Genomic DNA, 24,535 nt, shown 5'->3' with positions numbered 1-24,535 from the left:
GTCATGCAATAAAATGCAAATTAATTACTTAAAAATCATACAATGTGATTTTCTGGATTTTGGTTTTATATTCTGTCTCTCACAGTTGAAGTGTACATATGATAAAAATATTACAGACCTCTATATGCTTTGTAAGTAGGAAAACCTGCAAAATCGTCAGTGTATCAAATACTTGTTCTCCCCACTGTAGGTCCGGGGAAATGTGTTGTTTTACATGGTCAGCCTTGGTAATACGGGGCCCCTGGAGCCAATTAGGATTAAGCTTAAAGGCAAATCAACAGATTTTTCACTTTGTCTGCTCAGGTATTCGAACCAGTGACCTTTTCAGTTACTAGCCTAGCCTGGCATTATGAACACTTTGAGAAAGGTGAGAGGAGCAAGGAGCAGAGCGTGCCCAATTTGACTGTTGCACAGAGCGAGATTCCCAATGTCTGGAGCTTTAGCTTTCTCACCTCCTCCAATTTTACTACAGTAGCGCTCACTTCACGAGCGCGGGACACGCCCGGCCCAGTATGCATTTGTAGTTTACTTGTGTGCTGCTATAACCCCTTACTTTATCTACTGTCATGACGTTTGCTAAATATTTTCAGAAAGAAACAGCTGATAAAACACGCAGGTGCAAAATCAAGGTGACTTACAAAGATGAAGAGCAACAGAGGGAGAGTGGTGATGTAAAGAATCCTTGTGGGATCTGAAAAGACATGTATCCCGAAAGCTCTATCCGTGCCCAGTCTGGCAAGAGAGGCCAAAAGGGTGTTTAGCATCCCTATTGGCTCTGCAAGTGTGGAGAGGATATTTTCTACTGCTGACCTGCTCTCCAGGCACCATCGCTTGAGCCTGAAGCCACAGACTCTGGCCAAACTCGTGTTTCTAAAAATGATTTCAAAGGCACCGTAGACTGAGCCAAATAAGGCATTTTGTTTCATTTGTATTTCATTCTAAGTAAGTCACAGCCTATATGCACAATTTATGGACTATAATGATTTAATACAATAAAATGTTGTTTAAATGCTGAGTGCTTAATTTCCCTGACTCCCTACCAGCCTAGTGTTTCGCACTCGCAAATGTTTCACAATGTATTTCTTTGTAGACAATAGCCTTGAAATACTATAGCCTAAAAAAATACTTTTCGTTCCTTCTTAGGCTCCCTGTCTGGCTCCTGACCTATTTAGACTGTTTATATGCTGTTTAATATGACATGTAGCCTATTTTAAATGATGAGTGCTCCTTACATTCATCTTTTCATGTTTTTTCAAATTCTTTTAATTCAAATCATATGGTTAGTTTTCAATACTTTGAAACCAAATGGTAGTCACAAAAATAGATGGGTATTGGTCAAAATTGTGATTTTAATGAATGTCTCAAATTTGAAGAGGCAGTCCCCCCCTCCCTGTGAATGCTGATCAGTTTTTAGCAGAGCGGTTGGAAAGGACAAGGAGTGCTGGAATGGTGCACAAGCACCGCTCCATGACTGATGAGCGGGATTTCTGACCGCTCAACTCCTCGCACATACTTGCTCCTCTCCGTTCACGTACTCTGGTTCTTATCAACCATTCTGTGTCATCATAATGCTGCTTGGAAGTAGTAGAGCGCTCTCCCTTCCTGGACATCTCAGAATATGACAATTTGTTGTTACTTTTACCACTTTTTCTCCCCAATTGGTAGTTAGTCTTGTCTCATCGCTGCAACTCCCGTACGGACTCAGGAGAGGCGAAGGTCAAGAGCCGTGCGTCCTCCCCAAACACAACCCAACCAAGCCACACAATTCCCACTTAACACGGAAGCCCTGCGTACCAATGTGTCGGAGGAAGCACCGTGCACCCGGCGACCGTGTCAGATAGTCTAGTGGCACAGATAGCACTGCGATGTAGTGCCTTAGACCACTGCGCCACTCAGGACACTTGTTTATCTGAAGAATTTCCTGTAATGTCCCTTCAGGACTTGTTGTTGTCCGACACATATGTAAACCATTTGTTTACGTTAATTCATTTTCAAATGGACAGCCCAAACCACACAGACAGTAGAGTTCTTATTATCAGGTCAGTTAAACAGTGCTGATCGTCCCAAATTAAATTTGGTTGGTTCAACATTAGCAAATAGTACAGCAATGACATATTGAGTGGTTTTGCTGCCACTGTCTTGAGATGGTAGATAGATATTTTGTTCAGAGTACACACACACTTTTTTTCAGAGTACTGGGTCAGGTTGTTAGTCTGCCTCTGTCTGTATTGTTGTAACAACACAGAACCTGGCCTGTCTCTTTGTATACACTGTAAACCTCCTCTCAGGTCTAGTGACATTGTGGAGAGGAGAGCACTCCAACCTGCCATCTTCACACAAACAAGGTCTTCACTCGAGTAAACCACTTCAAAATAAGTGCATTAAATAAGGAATAGGGTGCCATTTGGGACACCAAGTCCAGCATGCCAGGTACTTTGGACCCACTCCAATTTGCTCCAACAGATCCATGGAAGATGCCATTTTTCATTGCTGTTCTCATGGCCCTAACACATCTGGACAAGAGGAACACCTATGTGAGAATGCTGTTCATTGACTACAGTTCAGCATTCAACACTGTTGCTCCCTCCAAGCTCGTCACCAAGCTCAGACCTCTGGGTCTGGACACAAACCCCTGCAAGTGGATCCTGGACTTTCTGACGGGCAGACCAGTCTGTGAAGATTGGCAACAACACCTCCTCGACACTCAACACAGGGGCCCCCCACGGATGCGACCTCAGCTCTCTGCTATACTTACGCAATAAGGCCCGAGGAGGTGTGGTATATTGGCCATATATCACAAATCCCAGAGGAGTCTTATTGCTATTATAAACTGCTTACCAACGTAATGAGAACAGTAAAACTGAAAGTTGTGTTATACCCGAGGTATGCGGCCTGATATACCATGGCTTTCAACCAATCAAAATTCAGGGCTCAAACTGCCCAGTTTATAAGCCCTGTTCAACCAAGACTGTGTGGCTTTGCATGACACAAACTCCATCATAAAGTAGGCCTGATAACCAGCAACGATGAGGCAGCCTATAGGAGGTAAGTGAACTGGCATTGCGGTGCCACCACAGCAACCTCTCCCTCAACGTCAGCATAACAAAGGAGTTGATTGTCGACCTTTCGGATGCAGAGGAGGGAACAGGACTGCAGTAGAGTTATAAGTTCCACATCACAGAGGGCTTGACTTGGACCAACAACACCACCACTCTTGTCAAGACGACACAACAGTGTTACTACTTCCTAAGTCAGCTGAGCATGAGGCCTGGTACCAACAGTCTCAGAGACAGTTTCTTTCTACAAGTCATCAGACTGCTGAACACTTGAACTGGACTGACCACCTATTCTGATTCTCCACTCTTTAGCACGCACACACACACACACACACACACACACACACACACACACACACACACACACACACACACACACACACACACACACACATACACACACACATTCATGCTACACACACATCTTCTGCTATCGGACTCAGTATTAGTGCTGAATACTGCACATTTTCACTTTTCCCCAATCTCCCCTTCCCCAAAACACATGTACAGTTGATACAATACATTGTACAGTTGATACAAATACATTTATAAACTCTGTTTTTCAGAATAACTGACATTTAATCCTAGTAAAAATGTCCTGTCTTAGGTCAGTTAGGATCACCACTTTATTTTAAGAAGGTGAAATGTCAGAGAGAATTATTTATAACAACTTTTATTTCTTTCATCACATTCCCAGTGGGTCAGAAGTTTACATACACTCAATTAGTATTTGGTAGCATTGCCTTTACATTTTTTAACCTGGGTCAAACGTTTTTGGTAGCCCTCCACAAGCTTCCCACAATAAGTTGGGTGGATTTTGTAACGGTGTCAGGTTTGTAGGCCTTCTTGCTCGCACACGCCTTTTCAGTTCTGCCCACAAATGTTCTATAGGATTGAGGTCAGGGCTTTCTGATGGCCACTCCAATACCTTGACTTTGTTGTCCTTAAGCCATTTTTCCACAACTTTGGAAGTATGCTTGGTTTGACAAGTATGCATTGTCCATTTGGAAGACCCTTTTGCGATCAAGCTTTAACTTCCTGACTGATGTCTTGAGATGTTGCTTCAATATATCCACATGATTGTCCTCCCTCATGATGCCATCTATTTTGTGAAGTGCACCAGTCCCTCCTGCAGCAAAGCACCCCCACAACATGATGCTGCCACCCCCGTCCTTCGCGGTTGGGATGGTGTTCTTCGGCTTGCAAGCCTCCTCCCTTTTCCTCCAAACATGATGATGGTCATTATGGCCAAACAGTTCTATTTTTGTTTCATCAGACCAGAGACAATTCTCCAAAAGGTACGATCTTTGTACCCATGTGCAGTTGCAAACCGTAGTCTGGCTTTTTTATGATGGTTTTGGAGCAGTGCCTTCTACCTTGCTGAGCGGCCTTTCAGGTTATGTCGATATAGGACTCGTTTTACTGTGGATGTAGATACTTTTGTACCTGTTTCCTCCAGCATCTTCACAAGATCCTTTGCTGTTGTTCTGGGATTGATTTGCACTTTTCGCACCAAAGTACGTTAATCTCTAGGAGACAGAACGCGTCTCCTTCCTGAGCGGTATGACGGCTGCGTGGTCCCATGGTGAAGTCTTGGCTGATTTATCTTGATTTTCCCATGATGTCAAGCAAAGATGCACTGAGTTTTGAAGGTAGGCTTTGAAATACATCCACAGGTACACCTCCAATTGACTCAAATTATGTCAATTAGCCTATCAGAAGCTTCTAAAGCCATGACATAATTTTCTGGCATTTTCAAAGCTGTTTAAAGGCACAGTCAACTTAGTGTCGGTAAACTTCTGACCCACTGGAATTGTGATACAGTGAATTATAAGTGAAATAATCTGTCTGTGAACAATTGTAGGAAAAAGTTACTTGTGTCATGCACAAAGTAGATGTCCTAACCGACTTGCCAAAACTATAGTTTTTTAACAAGAAATTTGTGGAGTGGTTGAAAAACAAATTTTAATGACTCCAACCAAAGTGTATGTAAACTTCAGACTTCAACTGTAAATATTGGACAATAAATTGTGCCTTCCTGTATTATACTTATGTTCAAGTGTTTATTCTATTCTACTGAGCCATTTACTTTATGTTCACATATACTGTCTACCATGTGTAAGCCATACATAAGACTAAAAACATATGTATTTTTTGGATCAACATCCAATACTTCTCTATTCTTTGTCTCGTCTCAGTGGCTACTACACGTCTGCTGGTCCCACTATAAACAAACTACAACGTATAGGCTTTATAAAAACATTTATTAAGTCTTCATAAAGATGACATGGGTGCTTCACAAGTCACGTTTGAGCAAAGTCACACTACAGTAGCTACACGTCTGTTTCACCTCGCAATCGTAGACGAAGACGTACTAGACACTATCAGTAGAATCCAATGAAGTGAATGGCCCCTTTTTCAAAGCACGCACATGCAAGGAAGTATGCAGTGGGTGTATGAATGCACAGATACACAAGACGAATGCACAGACCCACAAACATGTTTGGCTACATACCAGCTTCGACTTACATATGCTGGTACTGATGTCGGAGATAATTATAAATGTCAAATACGGCAGTAGAGGCGCACTATCCTCCGGCTATAATATACAATTGAAAAAAACTTGAAGCGTATTGTATTACACTTCACACTCTGATCTTTGAGCAGAGTCTGCGCTGCGTTTTTGAGTGCTGCACACTTGCCATGTTTGGTAATGCCATTTGATTGATTTAGTGGAAATAGTTGAGCCTAAAGCCTGGCTGTTTTAGAATCTTGTCTGTTAAGACCAAGTGTTCCAGAATGTTCTGAGGAGCACAGAGCACACCACTTTGCCATCTGTGTGGGATTTGATTCAGTTGCAATAGTTCTATACAACTTCTATGGAACTAGTTGTTCTGATAGTCCAGTAGATACGCCCCCCCCAAAATATACCCTATTGTTCACTTTGAGGAGAGCAGAGTCCATAAAAGGAATGGCCTTAGAACTTCTATGGAACTGGTCTAGAATGTTGTTCTGAGAACAGCAGAACACACCAGTCAGTCTCTAAGTCATTTCCTTCATTAATCTCCATCAGACAACAACATGGCCATCTGGCTGTTATACAGTCTGCTTCAGCCAGGGTCTGAGGCTGTCTGTCTTTTTCTCATTAGTGATGAAATAGTCTGTCCTCTGGTCAGGGGTCAAGCTATTTTCCCAGGCTAAGAGAGAGAGCTTGTAGTCATGTGTGTTCAGTGTAAACCATTGGATGTGGACAAAATCACTTAGACACTGGCTTGTTGCCTGTAGAGGGTGTGTGTTGCCTGTAGAGGAATGTTCTCGAGGTCAACGACCTCGCTAAGCTAACTGTAACTGTCTAAACTTCACTTAGCTAGCCTAATGCTGTTGTGTTGGTCTAGTCTAACTGTAGGCTAAACATCTAAACTTCATTTGAGCCAGCCCGTGCATATAAGCCTACAATGCGGTTGTGTTTTGCTGCAGCGCGCTCATATACAATTCACATTCGCCTAGTCTCTTCCCCACTGCCGCTGTGTCTGAAAACACAAGCGTCTGTGAATTTAAGCAAATCAGACTAGCATTTTGCCTATGTGCACAGTGCGAGAAATAGTGAGCCTCCTCTCTCAATCAGTTCCTAGTGTCTTATCTGTACAGAGGCCTAGTGGAGTAAGGAAGAAACGTGGGCCTTCTCTGTCTCTTACCCCATGTCTTTGTATTGTCTGTGATTATGAGTTGTGTTTTGATGCGTTGTCAGATCCAATAAGGGAAGCAGACAGACAGGCAACATACTGTTGTCCTATTGATGTCCACTTAATCACTGAACCAGTCACAATAAGGTTATGAACAGTATGAGAAAGGGAGGGACAGCTATACCAGAGACTATATAGGGAATAGGGCACCATTTGGTACACACACTTGGTCTATAATGTTGTATTGTAACCTACAGTCAATGTAGGTTTAAACCCTCTACTCCAGGTTGTGTTTAGTTACAGAAATGTCAATTCCCAGTAACACCTGTAAATATATAGATTCCCCGGTAAATCTGTACATTTACCAGCATGAAGGGGAATGTATAGATTTTCCAGGAAATGTATAGATTTTCCCAAAAAATGGGTAGATATCCCGATTTCCCAATTATAGCCTAGAAGACATCTCAAGAATGTCCACTTTTGGAAAGACACAAGGTTTTTCTCATCTTCTCTGACCATATACTGTATATCATACCTCATTTGTGTATCAAGACATTTCTGGATTAGATGTCTAGATTTCGTGCTGTAAGTCTTATGACATGGTGATGGTGAATGTCGTATTCAACCTCACCCAGGTCACACCAGGTTCACTCTGTCACCACAGAGTGTATACTTACATTTCTCCTTTCTTTCTTTCTCTCTCTCTCCTCTCTCTCTCTCTCTCTCTCTCTCTTTCTCTCTCTTCCCACCTCCCTTTCTCTTGTCTCTCCCTCTCTCTCGCTCTCTCTCCATCACTCTTCTCTCTCTTTCAAATTCTAAAATGCTTTATTGGCATGACAAAAGTACTTGCATTGCCAGGAAAAACTATGTTGAACAATTCAACAGGACATAGATGACATGTAGAAACATTCATCCGAACCAGAATAGCTAATCAACCTGTAACAATAATCATACATTTATTCAACTTCAAAGGTAGCGCTTTTCAAAGAATCTCAAAGCACAAGAATAACAACATAACATCATTAGAAAGTTCATGGCTTGAGTGGTCATCTGAGGGAGGTGGTCAAGCGGTAAGAAAAGGTCCGGAGGCAGGCAGGCAGCAAGCGCGGTCTCATCAAGGTGTCTCGCTGTCTCTGGCTTATCCGTTGTAGACCTCGGATTTAACTTTGAGCGAAGCCACTGCGGTCCGTGGACTCCGTAGTAGGTAGCTAGCTAGCTACTCCTTTGCTACGATCAAAATGGAGGGGCGCCCACTTGGACGACTACGTCAGTTACGTGGTGCCAGAAAGCACACCGCATGTCAATCATAATTCAATATCTCTCTCCCTCTCTCCTCTAGCTCAGTGGGAACGGATGATAACATTATGAAGTGTGTAACCTTACATGTCGCTCGCTCTCTCTCCCTCCCCTCCAGCTGAGTGCCAACGTGTTGATCTTCCTGTGCACCAACATGATAGGTATCTGTACCCACTACCCCGCTGAGGTATCACAGAGACAGGCCTTTCAGGAGACCAGGGGGTACATCCAGGCTCGGCTCTACCTACAGAGAGAGAATCAGCAACAGGTAGGCCACACACACACACACACACACACACACATACGGGCATTCATTTACACAAGCCATAACACTTGTTGACCTAACTATATTTTCAAATTATTGTGGGTCAACAATATAGAGTATTTCTGAACCCAATGCCTCTAAACATGTTCCCACGCAGTATTCCAACGAATGACTGGCACTCAAGGCAGTGACTCATTTAGGTTTCTAGCTGTTGAAACACATGAAAGGCAATGGGTTGAGTGCTTTTCTCTCACTTCTCTGTCTCTGTCTCTCTCTCTCTCTCTCTGTCTCTCTCTGTCTATCATACACATTCTCCAGGAGCGTCTGTTGCTGTCGGTGCTTCCGAGGCACGTTGCCATGGAGATGAAGGCAGATATCAACGCCAAGAAGGAAGATATGATGTTCCACAAGATCTACATCCAGAAACATGACAACGTCAGGTAACCATGGACACACACTCTTTCCCTCTGCCGTAACCATGGACACACACTGACCATTTCACTCTCTTCCGCAACCAGTGGTGCTGAGGTCAAAATGTGACACATCTGTATTGGCTCAAATGACAAAACTGCCACAGTTCCTCAAATCCTCTTAAAGCACATTAAAGGAAAGGATCCAAGGTCCCTCCCTGGGACTGCTACCTCCGATGAACTTTTAGAGGAATTGAGGAAACAAGGATGGAGGAAGCAAGCATATGAAAGCCAGTAATGCCTTGGGCCCATATCCACAAAGTGTCTGAGTAGGAATAGTGATCTAGGATCATTCCATGCTATCTTATTAAGTATTAACTAAAACGCTAAACTCATCCTAGGTCAGCACTCCTACTCTGAGATGTTTTGTGGACCCTGGGCTACCTGCTCTAATACCACCAGCCTCTTGACCCAGATATTAGTCTAAACTCTATTCAATCACCATAAAGATGTGTTGAATTAACACTGTGAAACTCCTCAGACAGTCTCTCTCTATCGGTATGTCTTCCGTCATGTTGTTGTTGTTGTTATTATTATTATTATTATTATTGAGTCAGAACATTGATCAAGAGGGCAACAGCGCCATCTGTCATCTCTCCACTAGAAGTGTCAATATTCCAGTTGTTTTTCCTCTTCCTTGTAATTAATACCACAAGTTAGAAAATGAGAATCGTGCTGAGATGTCTTCACTGGGGAGGGAGGGAGGACTGAAGGTGACCTATATGAGTCCAGACGAAAAGCTGGACTCATATAGAACAGAATAAATGGCTCTCTATCTCAACAAGAGATGGAGGAAGGGAGCAGACAGGCTTGTAGGCACATGACCATGCTGATGATGGGTTATTGATCTGTCTCTCCCTGTTCCCTCTCTCTCTCTCTCTCCCTCTTTCGTTCTCTCTTTTTCTCCCTCTGTCATACAATCTTTCCTACTCTCGCTGTCTCTCTCGCTCTCTCTCTCTGTTTTTCTTTCTCTCTCCGTCTCTCTCCATCCAACAGTATACTGTTTGCAGACATCGAAGGATTCACCAGCCTGGCATCACAATGCACCGCACAAGAGTTGGTCATGACACTGAATGAACTTTTCGCTCGCTTCGACAAACTAGCTTCGGTGAGCAGTTAAGACATCATATAATCAGTCACTTCAACCCCGTGCGTCAGATTTCAAACATATTATAGATGTACTCTTTACTTTTAAATTGTGAATTTTGCATCGCCCATAGTGACGTGTAATTCATTGGCTACTGGCCACTTACATTTGTGTTGTGTCATGCTCCATAATACATTTAACATTTTACGTATGAACTACATCCTGACCCTGAACCTGTGTTTGCGGCACGTTTGTGTGTCCTATAGGAGAACCACTGTCTGAGGATCAAGATCCTTGGAGACTGCTACTACTGTGTGTCTGGACTGCCTGAACCCAGGGCCGACCATGCACACTGCTGTGTGGAGATGGGAGTGGACATGATAGAGGCCATCTCGTGAGTCACACACACTAATGAATAACCTACTTTGAATTAGTAAGAAGCACATTTTGGCTTGTCTAGAATCTATCGTAACAGGGTTTTTTCGGTGTGTGTGTGTCTGTGCAAGTGTCTGTGTGTCTAACTGTGTGTGTGTGTGTTTGTCTCCCTGCAGGCTGGTGAGAGAGGTCACAGGGGTCAATGTGAACATGCGTGTGGGTATCCATAGCGGCCGGGTCCACTGTGGAGTGCTGGGACTCAGGAAGTGGCAGTTTGACGTATGGTCCAACGATGTCACTCTAGCCAATCACATGGAGGCAGGGGGTGCGGCAGGGTAAGCCCCTCCCACCACCAACACAACATAGAAAACTCCTATAGGGTTGCACTTGATCTACTGCTAACCATTTAGTTGAGCATGCAAGTTCAAGCCTTTATTGTCAATTTTTTGGTAAAAAAATAAACATTTGTTTTTGGCTTACAGGCATATGGCTCAGACACATCACAATTAAGCACAAATAGAGGATAAAACACGCTTGATAATACAATAAATCTAACTAGATGTGGGGCATCATAATAAAGTGTTAGTATTGATTACACTCTTGCTGGTATTGCAGTCCTTGAGATTCAAAATGTCCTCTGATGTACTGTGTCAATGTGACCCCTTGACCTTGTGTGCATGTGTGTGTTACTAGGCGTATCCACATCACCAAGGCCACCCTACAGTACCTGAATGGGGACTATGAGGTGGAGCCGGGGTTCGGAGGGGACAGGAACGCCTATCTGAAGGAGAACAACATCGAGACGTTCCTGGTGCTGGGGTGCAGCCAGAAAAGGGTCTGTTGTTTATTTAACGAGTTAAATCAATCGTTTCCCCATTTATACGAGGAAAAATAATCGTTTATTGTCCATTGTCAGTTTCAGATCACAGAAATGATTTTTTTCCTGGATGGTACTTATCATTGATTATTCATTGAATTATCAAAAAGAATGTGTATTGTTCGAAATCTCTGTCAGAATCTATGTTGGTAATAGTGTCGAATTTTTGCGGGGGATAAAAAAATGTATCAACTTTCAAATGTCCAGTGTGAATAAGGTCTATTGGTGTGGTCATTTCCCTCCCTGCAGAAAGAGGAGAAGGCAGCGATGGCCAAGAGTGCCATGATGCAGCGGGTACGCGCCAACTCCACTGAGGGCCTGATGCCACGCTGGGTACCCGACACACGCTTCTCCAGGACCAAGGACTCCAAGGTCTTCAGGCAGATGGTGAGAAACTGATGACCTGGAATGGTCTGAGAGCAAATGGTTGCTCTATATAGCTAGGATTCCATCCAATTGGCGACAGATTTGCACGTGAATATTCTCAAATCTGCGTCAAGAGAAAATGATGTGCATTTTCCCACCAGAGGTATTTCCACCAAACTGACTTGTTGCGGATAAAAGAAAATCAGTGCGTGATTACGTGGTGTACTTTTTGGCTTAAGTTCACATGTACCGAATAAAAAAAAATCTAAAGTTCAATGTGTTTCCGTCGCATTTTCAACTCTTGCTAATAGTTTGGTCACAAAAAACTGTTGCGTTAAATAGCATATGTGCCTGCTCTGGTTTCAGTATGTGCACTCTAGCTAACAGCTTGCAGATAGTGCGGGTAGGCTAGTCTACATGATGAGATGATTATGGATAAGAGGGAGAATGTTTTGATTTGTCTCACCAGAACAAGACCCTCGAAACGGAGCATCAAGCTCATCACCGTGCACTTTCACCACCCTGTGAAGCTCGTCATTTATATCATCCGTAGCCTAATAAACTGCATGGTTTTACGAGTGTTAGTGGGAGGACCACACCATCACTTGACTCCACCAACAAACAAATTATCTGTCGAACATTTATAAAATTGTAACAAAACTTCCTGTTTCCATCACAGCTGTTGTGATTTTTTACATTTTATTATACTGCATGACTTTACGGACATAAAATGGTTCATGTTTTTTGTCAAGCAACCTAAGCTTTAATCATGTGCGTAATTACAAGCCTCAAGCCTCTAAAACAGCCAATGGAAAACTGAAATCGTGTCTCGATCAGTATAGATCCAACTCCATCGCAACAAGTGGGAGTTAGTTACACAGCTCCGCTGTGATTAAAAGGGGTAATCCACAATTGCTATATACATTTTTTTAAGTTATACATTAATCATATATATATATATATACTAATTTCTTCTTGAGGAATATAACTTATAAATGCCTCATGAGCTCAGTTCAACTGTCGTACTCATCATAACCCAAAATATAAGCTTGTTTTACCACATTGTTTGTAAACAAATTAAATGTAAACAAACATTGTATAGCCTCAAAATATGCACAAAACTATCATTTCGATATCTTGGATGGTCAGTCTTTGCATCAATAGCTCTGGCTATGAATTTTTGTGGTTACATTTCTCCAGGCCCATCCCTCAGCTTTTTACCAAAACCGAGGCAGGGTGTACCCTTTGTTATTGTTTCAATCGCAGATTGCCCCTTTAATGTCCACCCAACACCCAATGGAAGTTAGTGGCCAGTGGCAGACAGCTAGCCTAACACTTGTTATTGACTCTGATATGATTCACAACAACAATGCTTCAGATCTGATCAGTCTAGCAGGGCTGCATCTCCATGATCATTTCTCCTCTCTTCCTGTTCTCAACCTCTCTCCATTCCCCTCTCTTTCCTCACACCCGACACTTCACCTGTCTTCTCCTCTTCTCTCTCCTCTTCTTCTCACCCTCTCTCCAAAGTCACTTCCCTTCCCCTTCTCAACCTCTGTCATCTTGTTCCTCTCCTTCTCTTCTCTTTTCTCCTCTTCTCATTTACCTCCCTTCCCCTCACTCTCTCTTCTTTTCTGAGGGGTATTGCCCAGGGGGAGGACGGTGTAATTTTAATCCTACAGCATTAATTAAAATGTCAGTCTGGCTCCCAGGGATTAACTGTGCAGATGTCTGAGTCTGGCGGTATGTGTTTTTCACTGGCTTGGTTACACTGGTTTTCACTGGCTATGTGTCTAAAACATCGCTCTCTCTCATCCATTCTTCTCTCTCTCCTCTTTCTTTCTCTCTCTCTCTCTCATCCATTCTTCTCCTCTCTCTCTCTCTCTCTCTCGCTCTCTCTCTCGCTCTCTCTCTTTGTCTTCCTCTCACTTTTCCCAGGGTATCGATGAAACATCCAGACAAGACAAGTGAGTCCTATTTTGGCCCAGTAGTTGTTATCGGGTTACTGTGTGTGTACTCTGTGTTGTTGTAGGCATTGGCCAGTTTGTGTGTGTGTGTGTGTGTTTAATGTAGTAGTGTAGGCATTGGCCCATTGGGGACTGATTGGCACACTGTTAGTTATTGTTGGAGCTAAGTTTAGAGCAGACTGTTGGTTTTAGAGGGTCAGAGTCAGTCCAGCACTAATTCCCTATTGGCTCTTAATCACTGCCTGTCACAGAGGTAGGCCTGGGTTCAAATAGTATTTGTTTTCTTTCAATAAACCGCTTGATTGAGCAATGCCTATGATGGAATGGAATAGTCTCAAAAGTATAACGTCTGCACATCTGTAAACAGGCTAAGAATTCAAATACTGTTTGATTTGTGCTTCTATCTCCGTGACCCTGTCTGTTGTCCTTGTCTGTCTGTCTCCATGACCGCGTCTATTGTCCTGTCTCCCTGTTTGTAGCCGCTGTGCCCAAGAGGCCCTGAACCCTGAGGATGAGGTGGATGAGTTTCTGGGCCGAGCCATTGACGCCCGCAGCATCGACCAACTCCGTAAAGACCACGTCAAGAAGTTCCTCCTCACCTTCCAGACTAAAGACCTGGAGAAGAAGGTTTAGAGGAGAAATGTTAACACTGCTTAAATTCAGCATGATGCGTTGTGATTTGTTGATTGAGTCAATGATTCATTTTTTGATCGATTTGACTATGACAATACATATAAACCCACTCCAGACCAGGAGACATCACATACGTTACAAAATGATAAAGAAAGCACAGTAAAGCCTAAAGGATTTTTCTCCCGTTGTGGTCCTCCTTATTGTGTTAACAGCTTGCTGCCGCAGCTAATAGTTACACAACCGCTAATTGTATTATTCCCTCTCCCGGTGATGTTTTCAGTACTCTAAGAAGGTGGATGATCGTTTTGGAGGCTACGTGGCCTGTGGTCTGTTAGTCTTCTGCTTCATTTGTTTCATCCAGATCATCATTTTCCCCCAGTAAGTCAATATCTTGAATTATATCTAACCTCTCTTCTCATTGTAATTTTTAAGTGTATATTTTATTTTGTATTCATTAACCTTTCTAATTGTACCTGCATGGAACTAAACTAGGCTGCTGGTTGGTCTGGTTGAACCTCTACGGGGTAGCCAGATAAGGGACAGCCCTTTTAACCGTATTAAACCTCATCAAAGACAACATACTGAATTCATGTAGTAATGTACTAAATAGTAGCCTAATGGTAAATTGAATTTGGTGCAGTATGGGACTTCCCGGTAAGATGTATTCTTCTTCTTTTTCTCCACAGCACTCCCCTCATGCTGGGTCTTTACATCAGCATCTTCATCATCCTCGTCAACATCCTCTTCATCTGTGCCATCTACTCCTGCATCAAGGTACGGGACAAGGGCCACCATTTTCTAATCGTCTTATCACCCTTTCATAGCAATGTAGCCAAAAGTTGGCATTTGTTTAGATGATGCGTTATATTCCTCAAGAATCCACGTGTAAATAGAATGTCAAGGACCATCAAACATATTCCCCAGATCCCAGGCTGTATCTTTTAATCTAAGAGGAGGACTAAGATGAATTATTCTCTTTCTGTATCTCTCGCTCTCTGTCTCCCTGCCCCCCTCTCCTCCTCCCAGCTCTTCCCGGCTGCATTGCAGACGCTGACTAAGAAGATCGTCCAGTCTCGTACCAATAGTACCCTGGTGGGGGTCCTCACCATCATACTCCTCTTCATGTCTGCCTTCGTGAACATGGTAGGGACCACTATTTGCTTTCCCGTTCATGTACAATAACAGTGTAGTTTGAATTACAGGTCATAAAAACGGTTCCTTTTTAAAGAGCTGTACAGTACTGTGGCATAGCTTTTTGTGACAAGCTATCAGTAGAAGATGATAGAGCGCCGTGTTGCACGAACATTGTGAATCATTCTTCCGATAGTGCCTGCAACGGTAGTAATTCAAGTTTGACATCCGTGGGTTTGGGTTTCTCTGTTGGTTGACATGTGTATCTCTCCCTGTAGTTCACCTGTGACAGAGAGGGCCTGGTGGACTGTGTGGTGCGTGAACGTAACCTGTCCTCCAGTTTGGTGACTCTGTGTCTACTACACAACCTGACACAGTCGGCACAGGACGGACTGACCCTGTGCCCCAGCCAGCCCATGCCATGCCACTTCCCTGAGGTGAGCCCAGCAGGGACGCTAGTGGGTGGTGTGAGTGCGGTGTGAATACTGTATGTAATTACATTGTTAGAACTTGCTACACCCCCCTCTCTTCCTCCAGTATTTCTGCTACAGTGTTCTCCTGACCCTGCTGGCCTGCAGTGTGTTCCTCCACATCAGCAGTATAGGCAAGCTGGCCCTTATGGTGCTGATCCAGGTCACCTTCCTGCTGCTGGTGGAGTGGCCCCAGGTGGCCCTGTTCGACAACGCAGACCTGCTGCTCACCGCCAACACCCTGTAAGTTAACACACACACACACCCTGGCACTAACTGTGGCCTGTTCGCCCACTTCATAGTATTTGTTCAAGTAGTATTTGTTTTTGTTCAAATACTTAAGCTGCACTAGTTGATAACGTTGCATGGAATAGTCCCGAAAGTGCCAACCCTGACCATGGTACTCAAGGCAGGTTGAATCACGTTGCAGTCCACAATACAAGCTTAAGAGCGCAAATATACAATTCTAGTCAATGTGAACTTGTGTCTACCTTTGTGGTGTTCAATGCACAAATGTCTTGTCAAGTGTTGAAGGTATTTAATCAATTTGTGTTTTGTTTTTGCCCGTAGCTCTTTCACACCTTTGAATGACTCTCTAGATTGGTTTCCTAGTTTCAATGAAACAGTTACAGAGATGTGGTAAGTTCATTGTTATCTTTTGGTCTTCTCTTTAAGTATTCTGGTCAATGTACTGTTACCATGTCCATGTTAGTGTGCGTGTCTACTCTTAGACTAAGTCCCTCCTCCCTCTGTCTCCGACCTCAGCCAGGATCGTGATTGATTGATTACAGTGGCAGTTCATGCCAATCAAGATTAAGGAGACCAATTTTAATTTTATGAGCATGGCCTCATATTCCATTCACCCAGCTCAGTGTAACAGCAATAGGTTTAGGCTACTACAGTACATGATACTAAAGGTTCCCCTACAGTATACCTACCCATCATGGGGTTGCTACAACCTAGCCTACAAATTAACTTTTGCAATGTAGGTGCACAGGTTCGATAGACAAATTGGAGAAATCAAGGTGACATACAGTGACACAAACAATACCGCCTTGCACACTCTTGCCTGCATCTAGCATGTGTAATTGTTAGTCCAAACAGTTGCAAAACATTCCATTTTCAACTAAAACAAGAGATTCTGTTGGACAAATTCAGGTTGGTCTGTTTAATTAAGATACTTTTTGCAACGGAATCGGCGGAATGAATATACCCCTGATCACCTGCAAACACAGTTCACTTTCATAACAGCCACATACAGCATCATTGCTTTGCTCGTTGTATAAGTCATTCTCGCATCTACGCGCTCTCCTTCTCTAAATTTTCCATCAAATACCTCTCCGAGCCAAACCTTTATAACATAAGGTTACTGCTAGAGCGTACTACATCATAGTCAACAAACTAGAACTAACGTGTTAGTATACCCACAATCCAATCCGTCTATCAAATCACGCAGTAAATGTAGCGCAAGCAGTTTAGCAGTTAAACCGGCAGGCCCCGTTGGCAATACATTTATAAAACTGAAAGCTTACCTTGACTTAAGAGTTGTGGTGTTGGATGCCTTAGCCAGCTAGCTAACATAAACAGCATTTGTCTTTGTTTGAGTCAGGTTGTTGAGTAGGCTAAATCATCTGCATTAGCTAAACTAAAGGTAAACTAAAAAGAAAAAAACATGACCTATAGCTAGCTCTCTCTGCTTCTTCTTAATTAAAAAAGAAAAATGATTATTTCTCTCTTTTTGAGTCAAGTGCTCACCATATTTTATGCACTACAGTTCTAGCTAGCTGTAGTTTACCGGTATGCTTTCAGTACCAGATTTATTCTCTGATCCTATGATTGGATGGACAAGATGTTAGTTCATACTGCAAGATATCTTATAGTTTGGAGGATGTCCTCCAGAAGTTGTCATAATTACTGTGTTGAAGTCAATGTACCCAGAGGAGGATGGAAATTAGCTTTTTTTTAATGTTTCACTATTTGTCATTTTCTGAAAATGGTCCTCCCCTTCCTCCTCCAAGGGACCTCCACTGATTGATTACTTGATTCATTGCTTGATTGATTGAGTGTCTCCCTGTCTCCCTCCCCCCAGCCAGGAGAGTGTGACCAAGGTGTCTCTCAAGGTCATGACCCCTGTCATCCTGACGGTGTTCGTCCTGGCTCTGTACCTACACGCTCAGCAGGTTGAGTCCACTGCACGCCTCGACTTCCTGTGGAAGCTGCAGGTAGGACCTGGCACCACACACATACACACTCACTAAGATTGTGAACGTTTAGAAAATGGGATCCTTAACGTTAAGTTTCTTTTTTCTATTTTTTCCCACAAACGTTTTTTTGTGGGGGAAAAAGACAAGAGATACAGATTACCAAGACCTATGCACACCATGGTTCTGCCCCCTCCTCTCTCCCTCGTGCTGGCAGCATTGCATTAGTGGAAACCAAGACAGTTCTCAGGGATGGCCTGGGTGTCGCTTCGTCTGGGGCAATTTTAGCTACCCCTTTCCTAACCTGGCATGTTATCTCTCCTAACATGCCACGCTAACATGCTACGTTTCCCTAACCTGCTTTATAAATTTTCCTAACTTTCTACGAAAAGGCCCTTCTGCTCGTCAAAACCGGCAGACCTGCCCTGAGAACAGTCTTGGTTCCCACTAATGCTAATGGTGTGAGTGTGTGTTCAGTCTTCGGTCTGTTGCGTGTAAAATATCCTAACTTATTCATTGATAATAGGCCCTGCTTTACTGAAGCTGCGAGACATTGCAAGCCAAGAAATTGCAAGATACAGCATTCCATTGCGAGATACACCTTTTGATTGCTGATAGATAGGCCTAGTGCACGGTTCTGACTCTGTCTGCCTGGTGGCTGACCTCTCTATACTGTGCCCCTCCCCTCTCTCTCCGCCCCTCACTAGCTTGCTATGAAAGGCACAAGTGTTTGTGTTCTCTGCAGTACGGCAACTAATCAGTCTGCTCTATTTCAAAAATACTGAATCTTGACACTCAGAAATGGGGTCTGTGCAAAGAATCAATTATTTTGGAGAGTCGACTCTCCACCATTGCATCATCGTCGTTAACAGTTGGAAAAACGGCTGGATTTTTTTTCTTCACATCCCTCGCACACACGCACACACACACGCCTCGACTTCCTCTGGAAGCTAGGTAGGACCTGGCACCCCCCCACACACACGTCCAGCAAGTAGAGTCCACATGCCTCGGTTGTTGTACCTGGTGACATCACTCAGCAGACCTCAGCCTTTCTCTGTAGATAGTGGTTGCGGCAGATTGACTTTTAATCTCGACTCTGGTCTACATTCAGTGGAATACTAAACGCCAATCAGCATTTTCTGTTCCTCACAATACCTATAGACAGACAGCAATGAGGTTGCCCTATTAATCATTTAGTCACTTTCTCATCCCTTTTAACAAACCATTTCCCCATTCCCCGGTGTCTGTCCCCTCCAGGCTACAGAGGAGAAAGAGGAGATGGAGGAGCTTCAGGCCTACAACCGCCGCCTCCTCCACAACATCCTGCCTAAAGACGTGGCCGCACACTTCCTGGCGCGGGAGCGGCGTAACGACGAGCTCTACTACCAGTCCTGTGAGTGTGTGGCCGTCATGTTCGCCTCCATCTCCAACTTCTCTGAGTTCTACGTGGAGTTGGAGGCCAACAACGAGGGAGTGGAGTGTCTCAGGCTACTTAACGAGATCATCGCCGACTTTGACGAGGTGAGAGAGAATAATCTGTATAAATAAAGGAAGGGAAAGGTTTGGGAGGGAGGAGAGGAGGAATGGGGGAGGGAGGAGAGACAACGAGGGGATGGAGTCTTTGAGATTACCGAACGAGATCATCGTAGACTTTTACGAGGTGAGAGATAGGAGGAGGTGGGATGGGAGAAAGGGGTGGTCTGGAATAAAATCCACAATGTCACCAAGAGAAATAAAGAATAGCGATTGATATAGCTGAGTCGTTCTATGAATAGAGTGCATTTTGGGTAATAACTTGCACCTAATTTTGAACATTTTGTCATAAAAAAAACATATTTACCCATCTCAAGGGGTTAATAATTTTTAAAAAGACGATAGTAAGTGTTGACAGGGTTTACCGTAACTGTTAAGGCTCTCGTTTGTGGAATGACCGGACCAAGGTCCAGCGTGTTAGGCGTACATCGTTATTTTTATTGATGACACCAAAAGCAAAATAACAATGGCAAAAACGAAAGTGCACAGTTCTGTAAGGCAAAACAAACTATACAGAAAACAAGATCCCACAAAACACAAATGACAACCTATATATGATCCCCAATCAGAGACAGCTGCCTCTGATTGGGAACCATACTCAGCCAAAAACACAAAGAAATAGAAAACATAGATTTTCCCACCCGAGTCACCCCCTGACCTAACCAAACATAGAGAATAATAAGGATCTCTAAGGTCAGGGCGTGACAGTAACAGGGTTGAGGTTTTCATCTTAAATCAGCCATAAATCCCCATCACTGGGGGAATGGAAACTTGCTGTGTGCAAACAGGAAGGGGCAATTGTATGCAACTTCACCAAAAATGTTAAATACATTTTTAAAAATCTAGCCTTATCTAGCTGTCTGTTGAACAAAATGTAACCTGACCCAACTATCCTGCTCCTGCTGGCTTTAGCAGATTCTGCCATCACTCTCCTAAAGTTGCCGTTAATAGGCTACACGAGGAGTCTGCAACCTTTTCTCATGTGAAATTCCTATTTATCTTGCCATTTCTACCGATCTATGTGCCAGTTATGGTTTTCATATGCACATTTTTGTTTAAACAGTTTAATGAAGTTATGAAAAAAATGAATGAGCACAAATTTGCGGGAAAGAGTGCATTCTGGAGAGAGAAGTGCATCTGGGCGATCCAATGTCTGCATTGGTCATGCAGAATTTACGGTGATACGGCCTCAGCAGAAGTCAGGGCATACATACTTCTTTCGCTTCGTGGAACAGTGCGGAGGAGTTATAAAGGAAGTGAGTTTGTGTTTTCTACAGGATGTACCGCCCCCACCTACCGTCAACCAATCATGTCAATGCTGAGTTATACAAAACCCTCGGCATTGTAACATCATTTGGGAGGCGGTATAGAGCTCGATTTGGCCTCTGCATTCTGGAGGCTCCGGAGGCTCCGACCACATTTTCAGATTAAGCTAAAATGTGCTTTTAGTCTTGGCCTCTGCAATGGATTAAATCACTGCGACAGGCACAAATATACATACAGTACCAGTCAAAGTTTGGACACATACTCAATCCAGGGTTTTTCTTTATTTTGACTATTTTCTGCATTGTAGAATAATAATGAAGACATCAAAACTATGAAATAACACGTGGTATTTTTTTAGATTCTTTTGAGATTCTTCAAAGTAGCCACCCTTTGCCTTGATGGCAGCTTGCACACTCTTGGCATTATCTCAACCAGCTTCATGAGGTAATCACCTGGAATGCATTTCAATTGACAGGTGTTAATGCGTTTGAGCCAATCAGTTGTGTTGTGACAAGGTAGGGGTGGTATACAGAAGTTAGCCCTATTTGGTAAAAGATGCGGAGTCCATCGTTACTTTAAGACATGAAGGTCCGGAACATTTAACATTTCTTCAAGTACAGTCGCAAAATCCATCAAGCGCTATGATGAAACTAGCTCTCATGAGGACCGCCACAGGAAAGAAAGACCCAGAGTTACCTCTGCTGCAGAAGATAAGTTCATTAGAGTTAACTGCACCTCAGATTGCAGCCCAAATAAATGCCTCACAGAGTTCAAGTAACAGACACATCTCAACATCAACTGTTCAGAGGAGACTGATGCACAATCGAGAGCATCCTGGCAGGCTGTATCACCGCCTGGTACGGCAACTGCTCCGCCCACAACCGTAAGGCTCTCCAGAGGGTAGTGAGGTCTGCACAACGCATCACCGGGGGCAAACTACCTGCCCTCCAGGACACCTACACCACCCGATGTTACAGGAAGGCCATAAAGATCATCAAGGACAACAACCACCCGAGCCGCTGCCTGTTCACCCCGCTATCATCCAGAAGGCGAGGTCAGTACAGGTGCATCAAAGCTGGGACCGAGAGACTGAATAACAGCTTCTATCTCAAGGCCATCAGACTGTTAAACAGCCACCACTAACATTGAGTGGCTGCTGCCAACACACTGACACTGACTCAACTCCAGCCACTTTAATAATGGGAATTGATGGGAAATTATGTAAAATATATCACTAGCCACTTTAAACAATGCTACCTAATATAATGTTACATACCCTACATTATTCATCTCATATGCATACGTATATACTGTACTCTATATCATCGACTGCATCCTTATGTAATACATGTATCACTAGCCACTTTAACTATGCCACTTGTTTACATACTCATCTCATATGTATATACTGTACTCGATACCATCTACTGTATCTTGCCTATCCTGCTCTATACCATCACTCATTCATATATCTTTATGTACATATTCTTTATCCCCTTACACTGTGTATAAGACAGTAGTTTTGGAATTGTTAGTTAGATTACTTGTTGGTTATTACTGCATTGTCGGAACTAGAAGCACAAGCATTTCGCTACACTCGCATTAACATCTGCTAACCATGTGTATGTGACAAATAAAATTTGATTTGATTTGAATCAGGCCTTCATGGTCAAATTTCTGCAAAGAAACCACAACTAAAGGTCACCAATAATAAGAAGAGACTTGCTTGGGCCAAGAAACACGAGCAATGGATATTAGACTGGTGAAAATCTGTCCTGTGGCCGGCCTGAAGAGTCCAAATTTGAGATTTTTGGTTACAACCAAAAATGATGATGATCGTCGCTTGTGTAGTTCCCACCGTGAAGCATAGAGGAGGAGGTGTGATCGTGTGGGGGTGCTTTGCTGGTGACGCTGTGGGTGATTTATTTAGAATTCAAGGCGCACTTAACCAGCATGGCTACCACAGCATTCTGCAGCGATACGCCATCCCATCTGGTTTGCGCTTAGTGGGACTATCATTTGTTTTTCAACAGGACAATGAACCAACACACCTCCAGGCTGTGTAAGGGCTATTTGACCAAGAAGGAGAGTGAGGGAGTGCTGCATCAGATGACCTGGCCTCCACAATCACCCGACCCCAACCCAATTGAGATGGTTTGGGATGAGTTGGACCGCAGCGTGAAGTAAAAGCAGCCAACAAGTGCTCAGCATATGTGGGAACTCCTTCAAGACTGTTGGAAAAGCATTCCAGGTGAAGCTGGTTGCGAGGATGCCAAGAGTGTGCAAAGCTGTCATCAAGGCAAAGAGTGGCTACTTTGAAGAATCTCAAATATAAAATACTATATGATTTCATGTGTTATTTCATAGTTTTGATGTCTTCACTATTATTCAATTTCTGTAGTTTCCCATGCTTCGCAGTATGTTGGAAACACCCGCTTTAGCTACAGAAAGTCAACATACGAGAATACCTCTAGAGTCTGCGAGAGCGGGGGCGGAAGATGACTCATCGGCTGACAACATGGTAACGACTGGACTGGAAACGACTACGAGTAATGAGAGCACAGCACAAGAGAACACCACAGCAACCGTCACAAGTTCTGCTGCAACAGTGAGCCACAAACAGATGCAGGTATGTGTCTGTGGTTGGAGGAAAGTTACATCACACCATGGGTTGAGGATCCACCAGGGAAAGAAGGGGTGTTTGGGTAAAGAGAGACAGAGAACTCACATTGATTACTTTCTGCGAAAGCGATCAAATCAGTCGAATGAAGCACAGCAACTGGACGCAAACCATAGTCTGCAGTGCATCAGTACCACTGTCATGGAGGACGTAAACTCAAGCACCGAAGTAGCAACTGAGGTGGAACCAACAACAGGAGTGGAACTCGCCCAGCCTCCCAGACCTGCAATCGAGAGGAGACTACCAGGGCACAGACCGTATGTGAAGTGGCCTGGCGCCAGTGACAAGAAGTTGTGGGAAACAGTGAATACTGACCTTACCTTGACCCTCGAGAAACTTTGAGGCACAGTGGAGAAGAAGTTGGAGAGGATGGGGGACATCATCTATGAGTACGGGACAGAAAGATTTGGAGTGGAAGAGGCAAAAGGCGGGAGAAAGGTTCCAACCCCACCAGTTTCCAGGAGGCAACAAGACATCAAGCGCCTCGTTCAAGAAAGGCGGCAGCTTAAGAAACAGTGGAAGAAGGCCTTGGAAGTGGAAAAGGAGGGCATAGAGGCACTTCAGGCTGACATCAAAACCCAGTTGGCATCCCTCCGTAGAGCAGAGAACCTACGGAAACGCAGAAGGAAGAAAGAACAAACTAGAACTCGATTCTATAAAGATCCCTTCAAGTTCCTTAAAAGTCTCTTCACAAAGGAAAAAAGTGGAGCTCTAAAAACAACAAAGAAAGACCTAGAGGAGCACCTGAGAACAACAAACTTTGACTCAAAGCGACATGAACATCTGGCCATCCCATCAGATATCCCACCCATTGAACCCCCGGAACATCATATTGAGACCAGCCCTCCAACATGGAAAGAGGTGGAAAACACAGTTCGACGGGCAACAGCATCAGCCCCGGGGCCAATTGGAGTCCCGTACAAAGTGTATAAGAACGCACCAGACATCCTGAGGTTCCTCTGGAGGCTTATGAGAACAGCTTGGCAGAAGAAGATAATACCCAAAGTGTGGCGTAGGGCAGGCGGGGTCCTGATCCCTAAGGAGAAGGATGCAGTGAACATCAGCCAATTCCGCCCAATCTCCTTGCTGAATGTCGAGGGTAAAATCTTCTTTAGGGTCATTGCCCAGAGGATGGCCGAGTACCTGCAAAGGAATGCGTTGATACATCTGTACAGAAGG

General features: G+C 43.8%; 1 protein-coding gene across 3 annotated transcripts in view; it reads left to right on the top strand.

Annotated features, from left to right (window-relative positions):
• LOC118360139 (adenylate cyclase type 6-like) overlaps positions 1-24,535 on the top strand; it is an 85,894-nt gene that overhangs the window by 50,245 nt on the left and 11,114 nt on the right. For all 3 annotated transcript variants that reach the window (XM_035739325.2, XM_035739323.2, XM_035739322.2), the window contains 17 exons: positions 8,154-8,303; positions 8,619-8,740; positions 9,767-9,878; positions 10,124-10,251; positions 10,409-10,567; positions 10,926-11,067; positions 11,359-11,496; positions 13,414-13,442; positions 13,922-14,069; positions 14,356-14,453; positions 14,762-14,849; positions 15,102-15,218; positions 15,485-15,643; positions 15,744-15,919; positions 16,247-16,315; positions 17,766-17,898; positions 19,135-19,398. In XM_035739325.2, coding sequence (XP_035595218.1) covers positions 8,154-8,303; positions 8,619-8,740; positions 9,767-9,878; positions 10,124-10,251; positions 10,409-10,567; positions 10,926-11,067; positions 11,359-11,496; positions 13,414-13,442; positions 13,922-14,069; positions 14,356-14,453; positions 14,762-14,849; positions 15,102-15,218; positions 15,485-15,643; positions 15,744-15,919; positions 16,247-16,315; positions 17,766-17,898; positions 19,135-19,398 — 2,232 coding nt within the window. The remainder of the gene's footprint in view (positions 1-8,153; positions 8,304-8,618; positions 8,741-9,766; positions 9,879-10,123; positions 10,252-10,408; positions 10,568-10,925; positions 11,068-11,358; positions 11,497-13,413; positions 13,443-13,921; positions 14,070-14,355; positions 14,454-14,761; positions 14,850-15,101; positions 15,219-15,484; positions 15,644-15,743; positions 15,920-16,246; positions 16,316-17,765; positions 17,899-19,134; positions 19,399-24,535) is intronic.

This window comes from Oncorhynchus keta, chromosome 27 (assembly GCF_023373465.1).
Source record: "Oncorhynchus keta strain PuntledgeMale-10-30-2019 chromosome 27, Oket_V2, whole genome shotgun sequence".
NCBI lineage: Eukaryota > Metazoa > Chordata > Actinopteri > Salmoniformes > Salmonidae > Oncorhynchus > Oncorhynchus keta.
Note: the sequence above shows the minus strand (reverse complement) of the source record. Positions and strands in the feature narration are given on the sequence as shown.